Genomic DNA, 27,144 nt, shown 5'->3' with positions numbered 1-27,144 from the left:
CACAGGAAAAAAAACGTCTGGATCTTTTATTGTTTTTAAAGAATTATACAATGCATTAATCACAGTAAAGACAAGACGCCTTCCCCGCATATTTCGTAATTGTGCAAGCTTACAAATGTAAAACAGATTATTTTTCTGCTCGTTATGCCTACTTTGTACAGGGAGCAGAGCACAAGGAGAATTGTAAAGCTTTCAAGAACACATTGCGTAGTCCGTATCTATTTATCCACCAATACAGCAGCCACTTCCTGGTTTGCATACAGTCTGTCAGCAATGTTAACCTTGTTCTTTCCACATCTAAAGTTGCTGCCCCAGAGCCTGAACAGAGACAAGTCCAGTTGGAAATCCTTTCATGTTACTGATATGTAAGGGTACAATGCAACAAGCCAGGTCCATATTGTTATACGTCACCCAAGGTGATGTCACACATATTTGGAACACAATCTGTATTTTCGTGATCTATCAACACATGGAGTTATATTCAGACTAGTAAGACAGTAGCAATTATCTCGCAGAAACGTAATCAAAAACGGTTTACTGTATGTTCACACATTTGTTGGTGAAACCTGGAGCATATCAGGTTGTGGGAATAGAACACTAACTTGTCACACATTTTCAAGATTGCTCCTAAAGGTGTTGATGTCATTGATGTCAAGACAGGTGTAACAGTCAGGCCTGAAGCCTAACCAGCAACATCATTATCTCAACTGGAAATAATCTTTTGCTGTCCGAGCATTTCGTTATGGTAAACATAATGGATAATGGACCAGGAAAGTGTTACCATTTTGAAAACTTTCAGGTGCATGTCAAATTCGGGGAGAAAACGCCTCTGACTGTGCAAATAGAAGCTTGAGAGTCTGAGAAAGTAGAAGACAATGTGGAGACAGACTCTGACGAAGACCTTGAATTGTTTGAGTTTTTTTTTTTTTTTTCAACTTTCAGAACTGGCCAAACAAATTCTAACCAGTGCAGTTGGTTTCTGTCTGAACAGATGAGCACTTTTATCAACTACTACACCTTAACATGGGATAACACAACACTTGCAATGAGTGGATATATATTCTCATAATACACATTCCTCACACACACACACACTTACTCACCCACTTTGTCTTTCATACACACACACACTCTTATCTGGTGGTCAGTATCAAGTCAAATAGTGTTGCTTGTTTGCTATTCATTTATCGAGTTGTGCTGTTTTCATTTCACGTCAACCAATGAGCAGATAGAAAACTAAAGTCACATGGCACGTAGCTAATAGACACTCAGAGGGGGAAGTCTGCCTGAATCTTGTAATGGAGCTGCAACATCAACGTCAACTGATTTTTGGTGACTTAAGCTCTACTAAGTGTCAAGAAAACATGCTTGCAGTAGAAGTGAAAGAACAGCATGGAAATAAAAATGTCCTCTAAAACGTAACTATAAAATAATGAATACAAGTGTAATAAACGCGAGAGTCCCTTTCTGGAGCTTGTGAGGAGGTAGGTCAGAGCTAATTCAATCACTGGTTTGGCTATGCCGATACGTGCAGTATCTCAGTATCAATCAGCATTAGAAACTTTGTTCATTAGCCAAGGCTAATAAGGCTAGCTAAACCAACAGCCAGAAAGTCCCTACAGCCTTTCAATGGGCCGTTACTGTACATATCAGTCTGCGGTAAAGAGAAGCATCCACCTGTATATCTATGAGGGGTTCTGATGCCCCGCCCACAGTGATCCACTACTACGCTGTTGCCAGCCAATGGGAGAGAGACACACATGACCAGCCTCTGTCTGAGCTTGGTTATATTGGTCTGGACTTTTAGGTAAGATCTCTATACTGAAGGGACTGATGGTTCAAGATTGAACACAAGTGCATTTAAGGGAAAGACAATCAGTGGTGTTGTGAAGCCTGCGCGGAGGCGAGTCAGTCACATTGGCCATGAAGGGCGAGGTCCACCTACGTCAAACTAGGGGCACAAATCACCTTCGAAAGAAATAAAAACAGCAGATCTAAAGCGCCCCTCCTAAAGGCACTAATTTTGAGTAATTTCCAAAACGCCAGCAGTTGTGCCAGTGCAGGAGTGGGCTGGTGGTGACCGTGTATCCAGGCTGACTCCCACTGAACAGGAACCCCCTCTCTTCCTCTCCTCTGCACGCAGTAAGACACCTCAGATAACCCCACACTCACCACCGGCTCCAATCTCCAAAATGGGCACGAAAAAGAGATGTCTTTTTGTACAATAAAATAAAGAAGAGACCGTTTTTAAATAGAACGTAAGAAATATAAATACATTGGTATTTCACATAAATATGTGGGCCCTTATTTCCAAACTGCCACTTATGGAAGTATTTAGGAAAGGATCAACTGAATGACAATTTAAGACAACGCTGCCCAACTATTTATGCTAGCTTGAAAAGAAGGAGACATTCGTGTAATAAATGTGGACTGATCTCCCGGTATTCATTAGTCATCTGATTGACGGGGCTGCATTCGAAGAGCACAATTAATAGTCGAAAGAATATTCAAGAGGAAAGATTGCACAATTAAACCAAGGAGGCCCTTCCCACTCAGATACCGACGATCGTCTCAAGAGAGCATGGTCCCTTTTCCATCGGATTCATTTATTTATCTGTCAATTAAACACTAAGAATTTCAGTTTAGATATAAAATTTCAAACACAGATCCCAACACCGCACCATGACAAAGGAGACAAAAAAGATTAAATGAAAGAACGCGAAACGATTTAAGTTCCAAGTTAACATTTGCCCCCCTTTTTCCAAAACAGTTCTCCCCCCTCCACCATTAAACAAGGTTCCACTTAGGCCCTACAGTGATCATATATACTTTGTTATCTTTCAATTTCTCTGACTATGTACAGCTATACAAACAGAGAGTGTGGTAGAGGGGGGCTGGGGGCCGGGGGCCGGGCAGAGAGAGAGCGAGCAGTTGGCTGGGCAGAGTCCCAGTCTACCGGCTCCTGCCCCTCAGTCTGCCCATACAGGTGGCTGTTCTGCTTCACTTGCGATCGTCGATGGTCTTAATGAATTCCACCGCTGCGGTGAACTGCATCCACCAATAGCACTCCTCCCCGCTAAGCCGGCTGGCGTAGAAATTATTGATGTACTGAATGGTGGACAGCAGGCAGGGCGGGTTTGCCTGGAAGGGGGGAGATGGGGGAGAGGTGGGGGGGGGGAGATAGGGGGGAGGTGTTGGGCCCACATTAACCAGAGAGAACCACACACAGTGCCATGCATAATGCATGGTCTATGTAAATATGTCCATACGGGTTATCACGCAGCAAGATCTTTGTACTACAGAGCATTTACCATCCAGACATCTAAACTGAGAATACACCCTCAGCATTCACTTTGAACCTTGAAAGATACCATTATGTAAAAAATTAAAATATATAAATACTTTTTTTTTTTTTTTATACATTTCCACAGACGTGTCAGGTTTAGCTGCAGTCAGGTTTAGCTGCAGTCATGTTTAGCTGCAGTCAGATCACTCTTCTTGGTGTTAACCCCAGCCAGAATGCTCCTTTAGCAAACGCTTTCAACCAATCAAGAAGGGATGGATTTTTTCATGCTAATTCCAAGCTCCACCCATCCCTAATGCTATTGGCTGAGGGAGCTGTCAGTCAGGGGAGGCTTACCCTGATGAGGACGAAGACGAGCACAGGCACAAAGTCGTCGGCCCCGGGGACAGAGTCCTCGTTGGCCAGGCTCAGCAGGTTCATGATGGTGGAGCACATCCTCAGGATGCACTGCACCTTGTCCCGGGGCGTCTTGTAGGCGTTGATGGTCCTGATCTCAGACTGGGCGGAGGGCCACGGAGCCTCCTTCAGGTACACCTGCACACACACACACAGGCATACACACACACATGGTTACTACACAGACTTACTACAGGAAATGACATCAGGTCCACTGATATGACTGACAGTGCAGTGAGGGGAGAGCAAACGGGGACTTGCCTCTGGGACCTGAAGAGCTTTGTGATAGGCTGTGACCACTTTGGAGAGGCGCTGGATGTGTTCCTGGAGAAGCCTGGGACCCAAGACAGAGTCATGAGTGCCTGACACACACACACACACACACGGACACACACGCACTCTCTGGAGCACAGCACATCCAGCTGATGTATGGTTCATGAAGATCTGTCACGACGGCCAGACCGCGGGCACCAGGAGCAGGAATCTGGGTCATCTGGCACCCCGCGACAGGGGTGGAGGTCTTCCCAAGCCTGGGGGTGAGGGGGTGAGGGTGGGGGGGGAGAAGGAGGTACTCACTGGTCCCGGAGGATGTCCCCGTCATGGTTGGGGTAGAAGGCCAGTTTGAAGATGCGGTTCATGACGCTGCGCTCGATGGCCATCTGGGCGTCCTGGAGCTGGTCCTCGCTGGCGTACTGCCAGATGGCATCGTGGGCCATGGCGCCGTACAGGTAGCGCAGGAAGTCCTCCACCGCCGCCGTCTTGTCGTCCGATGCCGTGCACCCCTGGAACGCTGGACACACACACACGTTTTATGATCATGTTCAGGGTTTCCTGCAGATCAATGCGTGCTGCAGAGAAGGGAGAATGGCGTTGGTCACGGTTTGGAATGGAAGGGAGAAAACAGGACAACGGCGGTTATCGCTATAAAAAAAATGAATATAAATTGTTTTTTGTGCTTTTTTAAAAAATATGTAATTAAGGCGGCAGGCGCGTGTTGCTTGGACGGCCGCCTTAACCTAAAAGTGCTGCGGGAAACCCTGATGTTACTTGTTACTGTACAATTCCTGTCACTAATGTTCCTTTTACCACAGGTTTTGAAATGTCTCAATATCTCCTCCATATCTACTCAGCATCTAAGGTGATGTGACGATGAGCTGGCGGGGGCGGACACCTTGGATGAAGTCCTGCATCTTGGCCTCCATGTGCTCCAGCAGCAGGCGCACACACACGGTGGTGAAGTAGCGGTTGGCCACCTCCTTGTCCCGGAGCACCCTCTGCAGCAGCCTCTCAAGGTGGGCCTGTGACGTCTGCAGGCCCTGCCGACACCTGGTCAGGTAGGCGATGTAGGGGGCCCGCTTCCTGCAACACACCACAGAGACACACCCACCGGCTCCAGGCTCAATGGACGTGCTCGACGCCACAGAGCGGCGACTTCTCTGAGGCGTGTGCCGGGGGGTGGGGGGGGGGTGGGGGAGGGGGCTGTTACCTGTAGTCCTCGGCGATGGCCGCCAGTAGCTTCCTGCAGGTGCGGGCGTCGAAGCGGCTGACGCAGCGCGTGGTCTCCTGGATCTGGGCCATCTGGTTCTTATCCTGCAGGTTGATGGCCTCCGCCAGCTGGACCTTCAGGAAGCACACAATCTCATTGTCTGGGAAAGGGGAAAGAGAGAGGACGGAGGGAGAGAGAGAGGGTCGGTCAGACACACTGGCCCCACGCTGGGAGGCAGCGAAGCTGCTGTAATCACATCAGTCTGCCAGCCTGCTCCTGCCTGGGCGAGGAGAGGACATGGGCGGCTAGGGGCCTCTCAGAGCCTTCCAGAGGACGGCTCCGTCCTCGTAAAGGGGGCCGAGATAGAGGCTGTGAGGGCGGGCGGAACGCCGGGGTGTTTGTGCAGGAAGGACGGGAAGTGCACCTTCGGGGTCGGTGTGGTCGGGCAGGCCGTTGCGGATTGGGGCGGGAACCATCATGGGGAACGACACCGAGTCAGCGGAGCAAAGGGCCAGACGCAACTTCTTCTTAGCATCACTGCAACACAGGGGGGAACTAGTATAACTTCATTATTGCTTTCGAGACAGAGCGAGAGACAGAGAAACAAACAGAGAGAGAGAGAGAGAGAGAGAGAGAGACAGAGAGAGAGAGAGAGAGAGAGAGAGAGAGAGAGAGAGAGAGAGAGAGAGCTGGATGTCTGGTGAGGAGGCTGTGTGAGGGCAGGTAGTACCTGAAGGAGAACTTAGAGTTGGCCTGGGTCTGACTGGCAGAGTCCAGGAGGTCGTCTGTGGAGTTCTGAGGGGCCTCGTCTCTGGGGGACTCGTGGGGGTTCTCATCCAAACAGTCTACGGACACACACACACACAACCGTGAGGAGGAGGTGCTCTGAAAAAGAAGACGTGTGTGTGTGTTATTGACACGGCTGCACACCTCCATGGCCGTCGTAAGCAGCGCCGGCGGCTCCTTCACTGGGGCTGGTCCGCTTGATGTTCCTGTACTTGTCCAGGATGTCTTCTGCTGCCTGTGTCTGGGAGCTGTTCCTGGACATCGAGTCATCTGACACACACACACAAACACACACGTTTCATTCGGACTCAATCCACCACAGGGAAGCGCTCGACTCCCCCTGATTCAGCATATCCGAGTGCGATGACAATAAATCAGGCCAGACCTTGTGGGACTCGGTCCTGGCCCATCTCGTCTTTCTCCTGCTTGTCTCTTTTCCGGAAGGCTGCTATCGGAGCTGTGGAAGAGAGGAGGAGGAGGAGGGCGGGGTGAGTGGAGAGGGAGAGGAGCCTCCTCACGGTCTGTGGACGCTAACACCATCGGGACTCAACGCCAGCACGTTACGCTAGTAACGCGTCTACGCTTCCCGTCGTCAGACGACTAGCATCGTCTAGGACCGACACACGGGCTTTGCTTATCTCGGAAACAAAACTGAACAAACATGGCTGCTACTTCTGCGACACACACAAAATAAGGAAAAGCCAGGATGGGTGGACAGAGACTGGTAGCAAAGTACCAGACAGGGAGTCAGAGTATCACGACTGGGCCCCAGATGGACGGGTGTTTACAGCCGTGCGGTGGGCGGGGAGGCAGGTGAGAACGACGGCAAGCACGGGTTGGGAGGTGGCAAGGGACAGGACTGGGGAACAACACAGAGGGGGAGATGAGGGACCGGCAAGGAAATGAGGGACGGGTGGGTGGTGATATTCTAACGCTGCCCACGAACAAACCAAACAAAAGTCTCAATGTGGTAAAGAGCAGTGCAAAAGAATACAGGGGTCCGCCCAGACCGCTGGTGTGAATGAGGAGCGGGGGAAGACGACGACAGCTGCACCAAGTCACATCACAGCTCTGTCTGTCACACAGGGGCACGACTACAAGCGCCATGGAGGGGGGGCCTAGGGCCCCCCGCAGCCCCTCCGCCCTGGCCCCCTGAGGCCCCTAAGCCGGGCAGCGCTAGGTGGAGGATGAGGGGGAGGGGTGGGGGGGGGGGACTGTGGAGGCGTTACCTGGGACTTCGGTCTCCGCTGTCCAGTACAGCACTGTGTGGAGAAGGGGGGGGGGGGGTTGGGGGGTGGGTGGGGGGGACACACAGGGAACAGACAGCATTGGCCTTTCACACCACACTCAGCCTTCCGGTCTGTGGGCCCCCTCCCCCCCGTTCCAGAGCCGGAGAGCCCACAGACCAGCATCGAACGGTCGCTTCCAAGTGTTTTTCGCGGCGTTTGAAAAGGGGACGGGGGGTCGTGAGGCAGTGGAGGAAGCGCGCGGGGCCTCGTCACGTCCCGCGCGGGAGGAGCGCACGGCTGAGAGATTGGTTCAGAGTGGAGCGCCCGGCGTGAGGGGAGTCATCCATCAGCGCAGGTGACAGAGAGCTGCGTCTAATGACCATTAGCCACAGCCTGACAGGACTGCTGGGGGAACCACAACAGCACAACACACAGCACTCACGACCCACACATGACGGATTAGTGTCTAAGGATACAAATCAATCTACGGCGAGAAAGACGCGAGAGAGAAAGAGAGGGAGAGAGAGAGAGAAGGACAGGATATTTCTCGAGAGTAACTTTCGACGACCATTAACATTCTTCTAAAACTGTTACATCACCAAAAAAGGTTGGTGGTGGGGGGGGGGGGGGGCCTGAATTATTCAGTTTCTCACATCGCGACACGGTTTAAACACGGCTCTTAGAAAACGAGGTGGTTTCAGGAACAGACGTCAGTCAGAGAACTCCAGCGGGAGCGCCCGAAGCAGAGACGTTCAACAGAAGTGGGGCTCAGCTCACAGAACAGACATCTAGACCAGGGTGAAGAGGACATGCCAGACCGGCTGACTCCTGTAGCGAGAGGCCAGCTTCCAGGCAGAGGGAGCTCACCTTTAGGAATGGCCGACACAAAGCGTTTCTTCCACCAGGGTCGGTTACGGTCAGACTTTTCGTCGTCGCTGTCCTTCCTCTCCTCCTTGAAGAACCCAACAAATATATATATATCGACATTTAGAAAACTGTAAATACGTCCACACTACTATGGAGTACAAAGGGGAATCAAATACAGCTGTAGAGTACAAAGTGCAACATTTCCGAAACATTTAAAACATCAATTGAGACCAGTGCCCTGGGCTCTGTGCGGTGCCTCTAGTCGCCGGTCACACACAGCGAGGGCTCCCTGGTTCCCTACCTCTCCCTTGAGCGAGTCCTTGCTGGGGGAGGAGGAGGGTCCCAGGGAGAACGCCCCTGCGGGCTCCCTCTCCTCGGCCGCCGCCCGCCGGTTCAGGCCGGGGTCGCTGGTGGGCCTGCGTCCGGTGCACACCACGTCGGAGCTACGGCTACGCACCAGCCTGTCTGGGTAGGAGTGTCGCTGCTTGGGGTGCTCCAGCTCGGCCAGGCAGTGGGGCGTGAAGAGGGAGTGACGCGGCTCCTGGCCCAGGGCGCAGGCCTCCGGGATGGGGGGGTCGGGAGGAGGGTGAGGGGGTCGAGCGTAGTGCACCTTGGGCCTCACGATGGTGCCGGTGGAGGAGCCTGGGGGGGGGGGGAGGAGACAGGGCACAGGCTGTAGCGTGTATCGTCAAGGTGTGTGTGTGTGGCGTTTTCTCCTCATGATCCGATTCAGGCTCTTCTTTCACTTTGCGAGGGGTTTGGGGGAGGGGGGGGGGGGGGGAGCGGACAAACAACGCGGGGAAACAATGACACGCGTTTCCTCACAGAGTTGGAGGGTGGGAGGGGGGGGGGAGAGCGCTGTTGTTGGGAGGCGAGGTGAGGAGTGGAGCTAGGCCACCTGTTCCAAGGGTAGACTCGCTCTCCTGAAAAGCGTCCAACGGCAGCCTGGCGCCACGGGCACGGTGGGACGGGGGGAGGGGACGGTGCCAGAGAGCCCGGGGTGAGGTCTCTCAACCTGTCATCCCCTCACCTTGTCCCTGACACGCGGCCGTGACACCTCCACAGCTCTCTCAGGCCACTTCCTCTCACACCGACACTGGGAAAGGGAAGAGCCACCGTCGGAAACAAACAACAACCCCAGCTCAAACGCGAACCAAACAACAGCCGAGCTAATTGAAATGACTTTCCAACACACAAAGCCCATTACCGCCACGCTAATGTTTAGTCCAGTAATTGGGGCGAGACTTCGCGCTGGGGGGGGGTGAGGGGGGGCGCACACAGACACTCTTTGGGTTTTCCCATTTTTCAGAGCTCAAGCTGTTCCGGGAGCCCACGCTATTAAAGCCGACTTAATGACGCTCGTTTCCCAGCTCTGATTGCACGCTCAACCCTGGGGGAGCGCGGGGAGCGGAGACCTTACCTTCGCCGGAGGAGAGGGGATCGAACATGGCCAGCAAGGATTCCGCCTGCGAGGGGGGTGACGTCAAATGGTGTGCTCCTGGAACGACAAGAAGGGACGGGGGGACGGGGGGGGGGTGGACGTCAGTCAGAATGATCTCCCCGACGGGAAGACTCGTCTATTATCCTGGACGCGCTCCTTAAGAGCGGGTCAACCTTGTGCAAATATCAGAAAGAGACGCGTGAGTGAAGAGTGATGGAGGGGGTTGACCCAGTCAGGGGTGATGAGGTGACAGCTGTGGAGGTGACAGGTATGGATCGGTCCAGCTGAGGGGCTGGGAGTGATGGCTGGGAGTGAGGGGGGGGGGGGGGCGTGACACGCTAGCCTCTCTCCTACCATGGCCTGACTCCTCCCCATCTGGACTGGTCACCGAGTCCTTCCCCCCGAAGTCGGAGCTGCACTCGGACCGCAGGTCCTCGATCTTGTTGGGGATGTCTTCGGACGTGGCACTTATACCTGAGGAAGAGGCAACGAGAAAACACACACACACGTGTTCCCGACGTCAAGGACAAAGCCACTGCAGCGCTGCAAGGTTGGGAGTCTATTTTTAGGGGCTTTAAAACAACTCGGCGGTGATTCTGCCGGCGCTTAGCCGTGGCTCTGAGGACGCGTCGGCCCCTCAGCCCCCTCAGTCGGAGAGCACGGGCGCGTGCCGGGATGCGCTGAATGGTCTCAGGGAGTCAGGAGACCCTCTGGAGGCCCAGGCTGGCAGGCTCCCTGGGGAGGACCAGGACAGGCAAGCCCGGGTAGTAAGAGTGATGGTCAGGCTAGTCCTATCCATCGGCTGGGGCCCCTGGGGATGTGTTGCTGTGAGCCCGGTTGAAGGGACTGCTCCAGGCTGCATAATCTGGGACGCTACGTCAAGCCTGGCAGCTCTGCCTGCTCGCCCCCAGCTCTGAGGACAGAGGGTTAACCTCAGGGTCCCAGCCAATCACCTTCGCTGACCTGGCCAAGTAGCCTATCACACAGCTGTATGTGACTGGAGGACAACCCCCCCTATATTAACAACACTGTCTATGCAGCTGTGTAGCGAGTGTGGAGAGGTGAGGTATAGTGGCAGAGTAGCTAACAGCCTGAAGCTAAAGGTAGGGCAGCAGAGTAGCTAATAGAATGAAGCTAAAAGGTATAGTAGCAGAGAAGCTAACAGACTGAAGGCACAGTATCAAAGAAGCTAACAGACTAAAGCTAAAAGGTCGAGTAGCAGAGTAGCTAACAGCCTGAAGCTAAAGGTAGGGCAGCAGAGTAGCTAATAGAATGAAGCTAAAAGGTATAGTAGCAGAGAAGCTAACAGACTGAAGGTACAGTATCAAAGTAGCTAACAGACCAAGGCTAAAAAGGTAGAGTACCAGAGTAGCTAACCTGAGACGACGCTGAGCCCCGGGGTGCTGGGTCGGGAGCTGACCTCCCTGACCTCGGTGTCGTCGGAGGTGCTGCCCACCCCTGAGCAGCTCTCCAGCTCCTGCAGACGCTCCTCCTGCTTCAGGTCGGGCGCTTCTGGACAGAGACACACATGTTGGACTTCTACATCCAACCTTCTTCTGGACAGACACACACATGTTGGACTTCTACATCCAACCTTCTTCTGGACAGACACACATGTTGGACTTCTACATCCAACCTTCTTCTGGACAGACACACACATGTTGGACTTCTACATCCAACCTTCTTCTGGACAGACACACACATGTTGGACTTCTACATCCAACCTTCTTCTGGACAGAGACACACACACACACGTTGGACTTCTACATCCAACTTTCTTCTGGACAGACACACACATGTTGGACTTCTACATCCAACTTTCTTCTGGACAGACACACACATGTTGGACTTCTACATCCAACCTTCTTCTGGACAGACACACACATGTTGGACTTCTACATCCAACCTTCTTCTGGACAGACACACACAAGTTGTATTTCTACCTCCAACCTTCTTCTGGACAGACACACACATGTTGGACTTCTACATCCAACTTTCTTCTGGACAGAGACACACATGTTGTATTTCTACATCCAACTTTCTTCTGGACAGACACACACATGTTGTATTTCTACATCCAACTTTCTTCTGGACAGATACACACATGTTGTATTTCTACATCCAACCTTCTGGAAACACATCATATTCATTTCCTATCCAACCCTCTCCAAGTAGAAAACACCTGCTGTGAACGAGTCTTTAGTAAAGTGGATGGAGAGGAACACATGAGGAAATCCAGACTCAACCATGTAAGATGGTTCTGGAACCTCACTAGGATGCTCGTCCACCAGGCAGGCTGGTGTTCAGCACAGTGGTCTTCCCTGGTCCAACTCCCTCCCCTCCGGGGGGGGCAGGGGAGGGAGGGGCGGGGGAAGGAGGGGGGGCCCTAGCCAAGAGAAACTCATAAGTGAGGTAGCAAACCAACCATATAACTGACAAAAGCAACCTGGAAATGCGTGTCGGGCCTTGTTCAGGTCCCGCCCCGCGGAGCCGTTCACTCCGGCCCTCAGGCCCCCGGCGCGGGCAGCGCTCGTTTGCCTGCTCGTTAGTAGTAATGTGAGGGGAGAAGTGCTCTTCGGAGTGTTGTTTCCTGCTACCCAGCCACGAAACAAGCGCTCCACTGCAGGCGAGCGCGGGGCCGCCTTATTACAGATCGGGAAAACACGGGCAGCAAACGGAACAGAACGCAATCAAGACGCTCGTGCATGTCATTCCAATGCTCCGCACATGCTGGAAGGGAGCACAGGTTCAATTAACGGGGAGGTCTTTTTTGAATAGACACTAGTTATGCCTGTTATTAAAGCCCTGATTTTCCATAAAACTCTTTCTTTAAGGAGGGGAGTAAACCAGGTGATACAACAATAAAGACCTTGGAATGGAGTGGCACCTTAAAAGAACTTCCATAATCCACTCCCTAATTGTTTTGGGTCCAATTCATGCAACAAACAGTCCTGACAACATGCCTCCTTCCGACCAGCAAGCCGTGCGGAACGCCACTGTCTCAGTTCGAACCCCCCGGATTCCTGAGAGCTTTTCAGCAGCTAAGAGGTTGACACGGTGTAAACTGACTGCAGACAGCTGCTGTCCTTGAGTGCTTCTCGAGGGTGGAGGATGGTGTTTCTCCACCGCAGGTGCGCACACACCTGGGAGAACCTCTAGGGGGGGGAAGCTGCCTGCCTCTTACTGGCACGCTCCGATCTGCCCTGAAAGACAGGCGGGTGCACGCAAACATGATGACAGATGCACAGGGACAGATCCTGGAGACGAAGACCCGCGTACAGCCACACCTGGCGTTTCCCTCTCTTCCCACCACACACGCACGCACACACAGACACGCACGCACACACACACACACGCACGCACACACGCCGAAAAATCTGCATTTGCAGTACGGAAGCCTGAACATGAGGAATGGAGGGGAAAAACTTGGGTCTGACAGGATCCGGCGTGCAGCACTCCTCCCCCCCCCCCCCCCCGCATGGCGCGTGCGCGGAGCCAGGGAGCCCACCTGAGTCGCTGGGCAGGACCTCCACGCTCCAGGCCTCGCTCGTGGTCTCGGAGATGGTGGAGCCGTACTGGTCCAGCAGCACGGAGCCTGAGCCTGGCAGACACAGTAGGCTGCCCAGCATGCTCTCCACAGTCGCCCCTGGAAGAGAGAGAGAGAGAGAGAGAGACAGAGAGACAGAGAGAGACAGAGAGAGACAGAGAGAGATAGAGAGAGAGAGAGGGAGAGAGAGAGAGAGAGAGAGAGACAGAGAGTGGAGAGAGAGCGTGGAGAGAGAGCGTGGAGAGACAGAAAGAGAGAGAGTGGAGAGAGAGTGGAGAAAGAGAGGAGAGAGAGACAGAGAGACAAAGAGAGAGAACGTGGAGAGAGAGAGAGAGAGTGGAGAGAGAGAGCGAGAGAGAGAGAGAGAGAGAGAGAGACGGGGAGAGAGAGAGAGGCGTCAGTCGGAGGTCACAGGCTCCTCAGGCTGGGCCCACAGGCACACAGACCACTGTGCAGCAGGTCGAAGGTTAATGGTAATATCTCAGCCATCCCCCGGCCTCCTGGGCCATGACTTTGAGCTGTTGATTAAGCCAAGCATTACTCACTCCCAAATTACCCCCTCGCCCGCCTGCCCTCCCTTCCTCCCTCCCACACAGGCCTCCACAAGACGCCCCTCCACCTCCATGTGGGATGCTTTGGATTAACAAGGCGGAAGGCAGAGGAGGGGGAGGGGGGGAGCAGAGCTAGCAGGTGTGCGTGGGAGGATGGAGGCTGGGCGGGGAGGAGATCAGGAGTCGACCAGTGGGTACCGCCACCCCCAGGTAGCCGGTGTTTCCACTCCATGGCACACACACACCACGGGCCTGGGGCATGCCAGCCCGCCACAGCCCGGCACAGGGGGAGAGGAAAGACAGGGGGAGAGAGAGGGAGAGAGAGGGAGAGAGGGAGACAGAGAGAGAGAGGAAGAGAGAGGGAGACAGAGAGAAGAGAGGAAGAGAGGGAGGGAGGGAGACAGAGAGAGAGGAAAAGAGGTAGACAGAGAGAGACAGAGAGAGAGTGGTAGAGAGAGAGAGAGAGAGAGAGAGAGAGAGAGAGAGAGAGAGAGAGAGAGAGAGAGAGAGAGAGCGAGAGAGCGAGAGAGAGACAGAGGGAGAGAGAGAGAAAGAGGGAGAGAGAGAGGAAAAGAGGGCGGGGCTCCAGTGTGTGGTGGGGGCAGGGCTCTCTCTGGCGGCAGGACAGATCTACCCTGCTGTCCGTGTTTACAGTCATCAAGGTAGGGGGCTCCCAGCACTTGTCTTTCAGGTGGATGATTAAATGAGTGGCACAACAAGAAGTGAAACAATTAGAATTTCTGCCTCATTATCATGGTAATCTTATCAGCGGGATAATGAGGTATTAATGGATATTTAATGTGCATCTCATAACCCAATCCCTTGGAGAAAACACATAAGGAAATCGCTGTAAATTCACTTAATGATGGAAAAGTCCCTCAACGCCATATTCAGAAGAATGAAAAATGGTGGATGCAAATGAGCGGGAACCAAGGTCAATAAGACTGCAGGGAGGGAGAGAATGTCAGAGAGAGAGAGAGTGAGAGAGACAGAGTGAGTAACTAGGAGAGAGAGAGACGGCGAGTAACTAGGAGAGAGAGAGAGAGAGAGAGAGAGAGAGAGAGAGGGAGAGGGAGAGAGAGAGAGAGTGAGTGTAGACAGAGGGAGAGAGGAAGAGGTGGGGGGGAGAGAGAGAGAGAGAGAGAGAGAGAGAGAGAGAGAGAGAGAGAGAGAGAGAGAGAGAGAGAGTATCCGGGAGAGAGAGTGAAAATAACCAGGACACAGAGAGACAGGAGCAGAGGGAGAAAGCTTGTACGGAATAAGAATGATAAATGGTTTCTGATCGGTTGGTCTCAATTAACCAATGGAAATTAAACCACTCTGCGGATGTTCATTGAACTTCCGACGAATATTGTACTCAAGCTGTTTCAAAGTCATACCCCCTCGGCAGACATCAAAACAGACATTGTTATAATATAAACTACATCGAGGCCAAATGTAAAGGAAGACCCGTCAATCGCCACATTCAGCAGCGAAGAAAAAGGGAGACACTGAAATGTACAAACAGCAATGTCAAATACAAGCATTTTTATACATCGGTTCGCCAGGGTTATCCAACGTGTCCACATAATGAAGGGTCTGTGATCCCATGCTGTTTTGGTCATGCACCACTAGGTGTCAGCATTTCCCTACATCACAGTGGTTCCACCCAAAGGATCTCTGTTTGACGGTAGCCCTGTGGGCCTCTATAGGGGTACATGGGTGATATGCAGCGATGTAGGGTCTCACCTGCTATCTCCTGCAGGCGGTCCTCATCCGTGTTGGGGTCAAAGTCGCTGCCCAGCACGTCCGTGCTCCAGGTCTCGCTGACCGTCTCGGAGATGTCTCGGTCCTCGGTCAGGCCCATCATGTCCCGGATCTCAAACTTGCGCAGCTTGTCGTCCAGGTGTCCTGAGTGGTGGCTGGGAGACGGGGGGAAACACCGCGATGATTTCATCCCTCACCGAGCGACAGGAACCGTGGGTAGCGTCACGTTTCACAACACACACACACGCACAACCCCCTCACACACACACACCCCTCACACACCCACCCCCCTCACACACACACACACACACACACTCCCCTCACACACACCCCCCTCTCACTCACACCAGGGGTGGGCGGTAACCGGTATGAATGTCAATACCGGTATTGCGTTGTGCCATGATATGGATTTTGCCATATCATGTCACTACCGATACCGTCAGAGCTTACAAATTATACCGTGATAAACATATTAGGCCATAGCACCCAGCCCTAACACCACCACCGCCCCGACCCCCTCACCCCCCTCACCCTGTTCATGCTCCAGCAGCTGCAGGGCCTCCACCCCGTTGCTCCCTGACGGCCCTGCTCCCAGCTCGGAGACGGACTCCGCCTCCAGTTCCAGGGAGGATACGGAGTTGGAGCGGTTGGAGGGCCCTGTGGACGACACACCTGTTACAGGCTCTCACTTCAACCCAGTCAGGACCACGCATGCACAGGCTTCTCTTCCTGATCAACACTCACGCAGGTGATTCTAGTTGACAGGAAAATAAGAACCAAACTGAAACCGTATCTCTCTTTTCCCCAATTTGAAAGGGTTCTACTGAAACCTAAAAGCAGATGTGTGTGTGGTTTCAGGCTCCCAGGCTGGTTCATTTACATTTAGTCATTTAGCAGACGCTCTTATCCAGAGCGACTTACAGTAAGTACAGGGGACATTTCCCCGAGGCAAGTAGGGTGAAGTGCCTTGCCCAAGGACACAATGTCATTTTGTACGGCCGGGAATCGAACTGGCAACCTTCAGATTACAAGCCCAATTCCCTAACCACTCAGCCACCTGACTCCCATGGTTCGGGTAGTGTGTGTGTGTGTGTAGCAGGGGCGAGACGCCCACCCTCTGAGATGCCCTCCAGGTTGTCGCTGCAGAGGGAGAAGCGCAGGGTCTTGTCTGGCTTGCCGTGCTGCTTGGTGTCGTCGGCGGGGGCCTCGCCCTGAGCCCCGTCCCCCAGCTGCATCGTCAGGACCTGGGGAGGGGGGGGGGGCACACACGGGCTTAGCACTGGAGCTCACTTCCTACGTGTCGCCTTGACAACACAGCGCAACCAGTCGGCACGGAGGAACAGCTGAGACGGAGGCCTGGGACAGGGAGCCTGGACATGGACGACTGTATGTCCACATGTGGAAGTCATAGGGACAATCGTTTTCACTATCAACTACTAGGACTCTGTACTGCGGTAAAAAGAAACGGTTAAACGGAACGCGTCAGAAACTTGAGTCGAGTACCTCGTTCTCCGACATCATCCCAGGGATGGTCTGAGGGCTGGTGCCGAGAGAGATGACCAGCACTTCTTCTGGCATCACTTCCTGCAGGGACTCCAGGGAGCTGGCCTCTTGCTCCCCCTCCTGGGCCATGTTGGTACGGCTGCGACTGCGGGAGGCTGCTGGGGGGCCGATGGGGACAGAGGGACCGGAGACAGGGTGTTAAATGGGGAGTCTTACAGAGCACTACTAACTAGGAGTTAGACCCTACTAACTTACTAACTAGGAGTTAGACCCTACTTACTTACTAACTAGGACTTAGACCCTACTTACTTAGTAACTAGGTGTTAGACCCTACTAGATTTAAGGGTTAGGGGTTGGATTGAACTAAGTAGAAGTTAGACTTAATTACTGTAGTTGGGGTTTGACTTAACTACTGCAAAGATGAGCATTAGTTGTCTGCTACCCTGTGCACATATTCACTTCAACACAGGCTATAAAGGTTGCACAATGCATGCTGTTCTTGTGAGATTGTAACCAACTTCCTGTCTCTCTCTCAGGATATTAAGAGAGCAGGGGGGGGGCAGAGTGAGAAGTCTACCAGCCACACGACAGGTGTGTTCGGTTAGGGGCCTGAACCCAGGACGCGTCCCTGGTCCCCAAGAGCGAGCCGAACGCCGCCGAAGCACACTCGGAACACACACGGAAATCGCTGTGACGACCGCTCTCATCCCTACACTGAGCAACTCGGCTCCCCCCCCCCCCCCCCACAATGCACTGCTCTGCAGCGGGGCGCGAGGCCCCACACAGAGAGCCAGCAGAGGAGAGGAAGCAGGAGGAGAACTGGGCGTGAGAGAGACACGAAGCACAGGGTGGAGCACAAGCTAGCGGGCACACGGCGGGGGGGGGGAGAAGATGGAGCAGGGAGAAGAGCAGGGGGGGGGGGGGGAGGAGCAGGTAGGGTTGAGGAAGGAGAGCTCTGTTGACCCCAGAGGGAAAACTGCACGGTCACGACCGAATCATGCAACGAAATCATGCAAGGTAGGCATGGGGGGGGGCAGACATGGAGGAGGCGCTATGACCTGAGCAGGGCTTGAGCGAGCAGGGCAGGGTGAAGGATGAGCGCAGCCGGGGGAACACGAGCACATGGGGGGGGGGGGGGGGGGGGGGGGGGGGGGTCAGGTGAGGGTCCGCCCCAGGGGCCCGGGGGGCCAGGCAGGATACCCACCAAACGGGGTGGACTAACGGGATGTGGGCGGACAGGGCCGTGGTGCTGGCTTCCCAGGAGGTTATAGCAGCTAACTGTTGTCCTGGTGGTCGTCGGCAGCAGAGGAGGAGAGGGGGGAGAGAGAGAGAGAGGATCAAGGAGCGACAAAAGGTTCAAAAGGAGAGGAAGAGAGAGATTGCGAGAGGGAGGGTTCAACTGTCACGACGACAGTCTCCCTCCAGAGGAGGAGTAGTAGGATGTTAATGGGGAAGGGCTGGCCTTAGAGTCATATTCATCTTTAAAATGGCAAATGAGGGAATCCATCTCTCTTCGTCCATACCAATTAAAGCCAGTTCATTTATATTTGGTAACTTAATTGGTTGTCATTTCAGTAATGGAGCACTAAACCAGGCGCTGCTGATTGGCCCCTCTACCAGGCTAAGAAGAACCTTTCTCCAGCCATCACTATTCACCCTGCTACAACAGCAGTCATAAGAGGAACGACACAAGGACAATATAACAGACGCTGGCTGGCTCTGGTTACAATTGAGCGTGCTTCATCAGAAAAATAACAGTTGATGAGTGACTGAATCAGTCACATGAGTGACCTCATGTGACTGAATGCGCTACCTGACATAACCTGCGCTACCTGACATAACCTGCGCTCCAAAACTAAACGACAGTGACCCCAGACGTCCATGATAGACGCCGGTTAAAGCCAAGGCGCGAGTGTTCAGCTGTACCCCGGCAGTGCTGCCAGGGCCCAGCTGAGAGGCTGCAGGTAGGAAGGTACCTATGGGGAGCCTGTTCTTCTTGTTGGCGGGGGTGGGTGGCGGGGGACAGCTGGGGGGTGTTGGAGGGCGTGAGCTCCAGGCTGTTGCTCTTGACCGTGCGGGAGAGGGGGATGTTGGTCAGCAGGCTCTCCAGAGCCATGTGGTCCTCCTCACGCAGGTGGTCTCCGGCCGTCACACTGCGCACAAAGTCCACCTGGGGGGGAGGGAAGGGGAATTATTCATAAGTATGCAGTGGCATAACGACATCTCTGACGTTGATAACAAACCAAACCGTTTAAAAATCGGTTGAAAATTGAGCAAGTTATGCTCATTTAAAAAGTACATGTAGCACCAACACAATGTTATGGGTGAGCGAGTTCACTGTGGCAAGATGGCCGCCATATGCGCACGTTCTAGACTCCGCCGTAAGACATCTAGTCTTTATATATATCTATGGTCTAGACCCGGTGAGATAGCGTCACTAGCTTCCGGTTCCGACACGATGTTCAGTCAATGTGTGCTGATTGGCTTTGCGTGAGCAGCCTACCAGTGTCAGCAGCTGGGAGTGGGTCATGTACACCACCGTCCTGCTCAGGCCCTCTAATAGGTTCATGGAGGATATGGGCGGGTTCTCCACAGCTCGGCCACCAATCACAACGTCCAGGAAGGCGGCCACACAGCTCTGGAAACGACACAACCAGGCAGGTTAGTTAGTACATTACTACTCCATGCAACACACACACACACACACACTGAACAAACCCTATTTTCAGATGAGTGGCTTACCTTGTCGAATTTGGCCAAACTGTTTTTCCGTCGCGGGTCCCCATCATCGTCTGCCATGGCTAACTGCTGCAGCAGCTGCCCCACCTTCACAGTAACCACGGTAACCACACCCAACAACATCAGCCACATTCACAGTAACCACACCCAACAACATCAGCAACCACAACCCGACATATTCCATGTACGAGAGGAGATTTAGATTTGTCATTTTATTTGATCCCAGACACATAATGTACATTCCTACAGGTTAAACAGTTTCATTTAACATCTCATCGCTAAATCTACTCGAAACTAAGCATTTCATTTCCTGTAAGCGCTCTGTGGACACGGCCGTGTGTGTGTGTGTGTGTGTGTGTGTGTGTGTGTGAGTGAGCTTGGCCCCTCCCTTGGCTCGTCACCTGCATGAGGTTGAAGCGCGCCACCCTCGTTGATGGGCGCGTCGGAGATGATGCCGTACTGCTCGGGGTTGACGATGGCGGGGCAGATGAAGCAGGTGAGCAGCAGGTCGGTGCACATGGTCCGCACCTCGCCCACCTCCAGGCGCTCCACGCCCGACAGCGTCTTGTACATCTGCGACACGATCCAGCGCAGGCTGTGGGGGAAACAGTAGGTGTTGTGCTTCAGGTAGCCGATGAACTTGTTGACCAGCGTCACCAGCTTGGCCTCGTTGGCCTCCACCGCCGCCTGGACCTTCTGGCGGTAGCCGTCCGAGCCCTTCTCCCCGAACAGGCGCTCCTGCTGGGCCGGGGGTGAAGCGCTCCGTCACCTTGGCCGCGTCCGTCTCCAGGTGGTCCTCGTCCTCCACCAGCAGCTGCATGATGGGCTCGTGGAGGGTGGCGGTGAGGAAGAGCTTGGCCGAGTAGAGGCCCTCGGAGAAGAGCTTGAAGATGATGCTGAAGGCGCACGTGCCCCGCCGCAGCAGGCGCCGCGGGTTGTCGCTCTCCTTCAGCTCAAACTCAATCAGGTAGCGCAGCACCTGGGGAGGGGGAGAGAGGGCGCTGAGCTTCTGTGTGTGTGTGTATCTGCATATGTGCTTTTTTTATTGACAGAGAGAGAGAGAGAGAGAGAGAGAGGAGAGAGAGAGAGAGAGAGAGAGAGAGAGAGAGAGAGAGAGAGGAGAGAGAGAGAGAGAGAGAGAGAGAGAGAGAGAGAGAGAGAGAGAGAGAGAGAGAGAGAGAGAGGAGAGAGAGAGAGAGAGAGAGAGAGAGAGAGAGAGAGAGAGAGAGACAGAGACAGAGACAGAGACAGAGACAGAGACAGAGACAGAGACAGACAGACAGACAGAGACAGACAGAGAGAGAGAGACAGACAGAGAGAGAGAGACAGACAGAGAGAGAGAGACAGACAGACAGAGACATGCATGAAAACTGCACCGGGAGCGCCCTCATGTGTATGTGCGTGTGCTCGCCTGCCCCCCTCACCTGCAGCAGGTAGCTCTCGTCCTCTTGCATGATGCAGTTCCCGTACAGGGAGGTGAACACGGTGTGGATGACCCCCTGCGTGTGCTCCTGGTTCAGCCTCTCCCCGGCCACCAGGCAGGAGGCCACCAGCCGGGGGTTCTCCCGCACCCGGCTCAGGAACTCCCCGTAGATGCTCTCCTGGAAGCCCAGGGTCTTGTAGCCGTCCACAAACTGGGTGTCCTCCAGCACCTTGGCGTGCTGGCAGCATTCGGCGGGAGAAGCCTCGGCGCTGCGGGACAGGGTGCTGGCCTTATTACGCTGACATGAGGCTTAACAAGGCGCCTGGCTGAACCAGGCGGGCCGAGAGAGGGCATAGAGCCAGCCACACAGCCCTGCTGTTCATTAGTAGCCGGAGTGTCAAGTGTACGATACACGACTGCTGAAAACAAGGTTTCCCCTATTGACTTGTGATGCAGATTAGAGATCAGGGGCTTTGGCATGACCCTTGTTTGTATTTGGCAAGATCCTTCATGAGATTATCACATCGGGAAGATAAGAGAGTTTAGCCTAATGCCTACCAATCTCTCTCTAGGACCCTGTGAACATCTTCTGTGGAGCGGCACTTCACTCCGCTCTGCTGGCTAGTTAACTAGTTGGCTCAGAGCATCTGAGTCACGCTAGTCCCAACTGTGGGTTTTTGTGTGAATTCAGTGTGCAGTCATGAAGGAGCGTGAGCGTGCAAGCTTAAGCAAAACAGAAAGTGTGTGTGCGTTGTGTACTCTGTGTGAGTGTGTCAGGAGGTGTTTTCTGTATGTTTGTGTGTCTAAATGTGTTTATGTACTGCCATGTTTATCAAATATGTAGAAAGGGCAAGAGTAAGGGGACTGAGTGTGGAGGGCCTATGCAGTCCTGGTGTGTGCGTGTGCGTGTGCGCATGTGTGGTACCTGGTGAGGATGAGGCGGTCCAGGTTGATCCTCTGGCGCTTGGCTATCCAGGCGGCCCGGTACAGCCTCTCTGCCGTCTTCAGCACGTCCCCGTTGAGCTTCTGGATGAGCTGCTTCTCCGAGGCCACGTACAGACGCTCCTGCTTCAGGTGGTGAGCCAGGGTGTGGATGTCTGGCTTGACCATCTTTCCCACAGCAAGGACACTCAGACTAGGGGCTGGAGGAGGGGGACACGGGACACAGCACCAACGTCAATACACATTTACATTTAGTCATTTAGTAGACGCTCTTATCCGGAGCGACTTACAGTAAGTACAGAGACATTCTCCCGAGGCAAGTAGGGTGAAGTGCCTTGCCCAAGGACACAACGTCATTTTGCACGGCCGGGAATCGAACTGGCGACCTTCAGATGACTAGCCCGATTCCCTAACCACTCAGCCACCTGACTCCTAAATACACACAACGCTACTGAGAGTTTTTACGGTTAGGCCCCATCTATAGACAATCCCAAACCTTCTCTTTCATCGGGTTAGGGTTGGGCCTGAGCACAACTTGTGCGGACATGAAACCTTTTAGAATATACTGGACGTAGGTGATTAGGCCTCGCTTTGGCAGGGATGTTGAGCGCCTGTTTCTGGGCCGACGCAGACCGGAGACCGGAGCAGGAGCGGGAACAGGCTCCATTTCCTGTCGTCCTGGCAGACTCTCAGTTAACACATGGTCACACTTAGCCCAGGAGAGAGGATGTACTGTCAGCAAGATAAGAGACCAGGGGACACTGGATCCTTTCGATCCTTTGTGCTGGGAAGAGAGAGAGAGGCTGCCATCTTCAGCCACCAGGCCCCAGCATAAGCAGCCCTACCGGGCTCCAAACAATTACGAGCCCACCCAAGCTTCTGGTGGTATTATTCACAAGAAGACAGAAAAAAAAGCTAATCCCATTAGTCTCCCTATCATCTCTGTCACACAGACAAACACACAGGCCAACGTACACAAACACAAACCAGACTGAAACGCATGAAATTTAAATGATTTCCTGGGGCTGTCTATGACACAAAAGGCTCTTTGTGTTGGCTGCTAGCATGGCAAACAGACCAGGGCTGGAAGACTGGGGGGCTTGTGTCTGAGAGAAAGCGACCCAAAGAGACCTGTCTCAGAGTGGGCAAGGCTGATATAGGACACTGCCTACTGGCCCATGCCTGGCTCTAAAATCCTAATTAATTTGCATAGGTTAGCCAGAGAACTCTGTCCATCCTTGGGCCCTGAGAAATACACCTGGCATTTCAACTTCATCCAGTCCCTGGTTCTCGAGATGGCCTAACTAAGCCACAGACAGACAGATACACAGAGATTCCTGCCTTTGTAGTTAGATAATGCTAATGCAGCAAAATGACCATAATTTGTCCAATAATTGTATTCTGAAGAACAAGGTTGCTGGAGGATTTAAAAAAAAAACAACAACACTTATTTATTTTTATATAGTCGCAGAGGCAACCCACAAGCTCTCGAACCTGTGGCTTTTTGGGGTCTGTAAGGAAGTGAAAGGGAGACTATAAACTCCACTAGGCTGCTTGGCACCCACACCACAGGTCACATACAGCTTACCAGATCCAAAATGGACACCTGTACAGCACAGGCTGGATGTAGCTGGTGAGTAAGTTATGAGGATGATGGGGGAAGTCGAAAGCAGAACAGAAACCCAGAGAAGCATCGTTTAGATGGGCAGGCTAGCGTGTCGTGAGCGACTGAATACAGATGCTACACTTTTACAACATGATGGCACCATACCATTGTCTGAGTAATTGGGCAAGTATCGGGTAATCTCATGGGGGGACAAACAGAGGCATAACACAGCCATCGTCACGTCCTCACATCCAGGTTTTATGCGAGAGAAAGCAATGATCATTCTGTCTGCAGCTGTACCTACGCAGTGTGCCTTTCAACCAACAAGCGCGGACCACTGAAGTCTAAAGCCTAACCGGAGAGTAGATGCTCACAGTAAGCATATGTTACATAAGACCAGAGTGATCGATATGCCCGTGTCGAGCAAGATGCAGGACTCAGTTCCCCTCCCCGAAGTCGTGGAGGTGTTTGGAACACAGCCCAAAATCACTCAACCGAACACAGGTCAAAAGAACAATCTTTTTATAGAATCACAGAGGAATCACTTTCTAAAGGCAACCAGAACACAGAACCTGTGTCCCTTTTTCACTTCCCTTCCAGAACTGATCAAACACCGCACGCATGAGAACACCGAGCAATCAACTTACTGGATGAAAACAACCGAGAAGCGTTCATTCTAGATCCTGTACATCAGTCATCTACCAGGACTGTAACAGCACCATTAACATATTAAAAAGTGATATCTGTAAATAACTAGTAAATCTGTCAAGACAGGGCCTTTGTCTCTATCTAAACTATGATTTAACTACTGGTGATGTACCCCAAGTTAGGCCTGTGTCCATATCAACTAGATGACTTTTGTAAACCAGATTGCAGTAAACTGAACATCAAATTGACTGATTGGCAGTCAACTGAACATTGAATTGATTCATTCATTCTGACTGAAAACACTTGATATATAAACAGGGTGGATGGTGAGGGAAAGGCAACAGAAAAATCCAGGAATGTTTAATTGCTGAATGACATCTGCCAGGAAGTTAACATCTTATGACTGGTTTTGTCCCCCATTTTGAACGAGATATCCACATCCTGTGGAATACTAATCTTCCTTACTCCTAACCCTGCAAATTTGGCCTTCCTTCCAACCTGCTTTACCAATTCGGCAGAGGAAGAGAAAGATCAGCGGAAATGCAAATATATGCCTTTCCTGAAATACCTCGACTGGTAGAATTCACCCTATATTTAGAGCTAGTGCATGAATAGTACAGCCCATGAGTGATAACTACCTTCCCTACCCAGGTATACACAAACAATACAATTCACAAACACTACAACAGAAGATTGACAAGAAAAAAACAGGACTGAGCTCTGATAAGTGAGACTGAGAAAGTAGCTCGTAACGACACTTTTAATCCTGCCAGGCATGCAGCTGTCTAATGTAATATCACAGAAGAGACATGGGATTTGGCAGACGGGCCAGGACCGAAGAGTACCTCCCAGACGGCAGCTGCACACCCCTTCACTAATAGATCATCTCACTAATAAACCAGGTTAGGGTCAAGTACGCTAGCTAGTTGGTTAGCGTAAATGAAAAACACCTATTTGAATATTAAGTTAAAACATCGAGTGTGGTTCTTTAGCTAACTATTAAGATACGTGTCTAGATAATAGTGGTTCTCTTAGGGTTTGCTAATTAGTTAGCACTAACACGCTAACACAAGCGAGTGACGTTGAGTGCATATGAATTAAGTTCGAAAGTCATTATCACTGCCACACAAAACGATGAACGAGAAGAAACACAAAGAGCTACCTTGTGACAGTTAAATTAGTCTAGCTAGCTATGTAGCTGTGTATCTAGCCAACTAGTTGGCTAGCTGCGAACGTCATACAACAAGCGAAAACTAGCACGTTTAGCTGGTTAGCTAGCTATTATTATCCTGTAAAAAAACAAGCTAGTTAACTAGTTGGCTGACTTGCTAAACCATTCAGTCTGGCAAATTAAGAAACTACTTAGCGGCTACCTGGCAATATATACTGTTACTAACAGTGTAAATTAACAGTCAAAATTAAAAGGTAACAATATTAGCGTTAGCCAGCGATGCAATAAAGCCAGGCAGATAGCCCACCTAGCTATGCTATTGTCATTGTTTGTCTATTCACTCGCTCGCATTGCATTAGCGAACTACTGGCTAGCTAGTTTGCTAATGTTAGCTAGTGGTTCTAGAGCATCATAGCCATGGGATAATATCGTAGGAATGCAGATATGACTTGGGTACAGTCAAAGGCCACACACACCTGGAGCATGATGCTGTAGAGGAAAGCAAGGATTTGGAAGCTAAATGCATGTAGCAATATACGCAGGACTAGATAAACTAGCAAGCTAGACAGAGCAACAATAATCAGAAGATCATGCTTCATTAGTAGAACTAGTAGCTAGCTAGAGGCTATCCAGGCTAGTTTACGTTAGAAGACAAGCTAGTCCATGCCACACCAGCTCGACTCTTAGCTATCAACAAGCAAACGTAGGGCATATGCGCTGAAACATGCAAATCATGCTTAAGAAATTCAACGTCTTACCAGGTAAACTGTTAATAGTCAGCCGGTTGTTTATGGTAACAAATTCCAAATAAAGATACTATTTCAAGAGCGAGCAAGCTCACAGGTTTTGCGTTTCTGATCTCTGTCGGATGACAGAGCTAGCTAGCTGTCACTCGCTGTCATCACGAGGAGATGTGCGCATGCGCAATGAGTGCTGTAAACTCTTAAAAGTGTTCCTGATTTGACCGTGTTTTTAATAATCCCCAAGAAAAATCTAATACACAACATTGGGCATTGTCCTTGCCACGCATTTTTTGTCATTCATAATCGGACACCTTCTACAATGTATTGATATATAATATTGGAATATGCGTGCCTCTTTATTGATTGGTCTCTTTATAAAAGCCTATTTTTTTTTACTCACTAATACAATGTAATGTATACGTATCATCAGTAGATGGTGCTCTAGCTACATTTTGGGGGCAGCTTAATATGGTTGTGGGTTGAGGGAGGAATTAGAAATCGTTTTATTTCGAGTTTGGAATTTTTTGGAGCTCAGATTGGAAAACTCTCATGGAAAAGGACATATCACATTTACATGACAGCATATTGCATCGTTAGCACATTATGTTGGTTCTAATGGTGGTTTATTGCATACCATGCAAATGCCTGAACTTGTATTGTCTCCATAGTGAGTTATTATTGTCGGGTATTTTATTTATGTATTTATTTGTGTTTGCAATGCTGTCAAAGAGGGTACATTCATTACTGTAGTTGTAGCCTATTGGCAATTTGAGATTTATTGTCTTACCAGTAGGCCCATTTAGTATTGAGGGATTAGTTACTACAAGTAAATGTAATCGCTTAGTTTCATACATTTCATACCTAAGTATTTGTTAAAACGTTTATCAATTACAATGATCATTTACGAGTTTTTCCCCACAGCAGATTCCCCAAAACAATCAATTTCCATGAAGCCTGACTGAAAGTATTCCATCCATTCATCTAAAAGTATTTACTATCTTTGTAAGAAGATCAGA

At 51.7% G+C, this 27,144-nt stretch overlaps 1 protein-coding gene across 1 annotated transcript; it reads right to left on the bottom strand.

The window, feature by feature from the left end:
- gapvd1 (GTPase activating protein and VPS9 domains 1) lies at nt 1-26,277 on the bottom strand. The gene is given in 31 exon segments (XM_047015731.1): nt 1-3,141; nt 3,641-3,838; nt 3,962-4,034; nt 4,277-4,490; nt 4,872-5,059; nt 5,187-5,346; nt 5,611-5,723; nt 5,917-6,031; nt 6,117-6,242; nt 6,358-6,429; nt 8,069-8,153; nt 8,370-8,710; nt 9,489-9,566; nt 9,864-9,983; nt 10,887-11,021; nt 13,018-13,155; nt 15,336-15,494; nt 15,497-15,508; nt 15,885-16,010; nt 16,468-16,597; nt 16,857-17,011; nt 18,833-18,866; nt 18,868-19,026; nt 19,360-19,494; nt 19,599-19,682; nt 19,997-20,020; nt 20,022-20,345; nt 20,347-20,574; nt 21,020-21,287; nt 21,944-22,160; nt 26,144-26,277. Coding segments are annotated over 30 exon segments (4,320 nt in total). The 5' UTR covers nt 22,129-22,160; nt 26,144-26,277; the 3' UTR covers nt 1-3,000.
- Nucleotides 26,278-27,144: the final 867 nt, after the last annotated feature.

This window comes from Hypomesus transpacificus, unplaced genomic scaffold (assembly GCF_021917145.1).
Source record: "Hypomesus transpacificus isolate Combined female unplaced genomic scaffold, fHypTra1 scaffold_31, whole genome shotgun sequence".
NCBI lineage: Eukaryota > Metazoa > Chordata > Actinopteri > Osmeriformes > Osmeridae > Hypomesus > Hypomesus transpacificus.
Note: the sequence above shows the minus strand (reverse complement) of the source record. Positions and strands in the feature narration are given on the sequence as shown.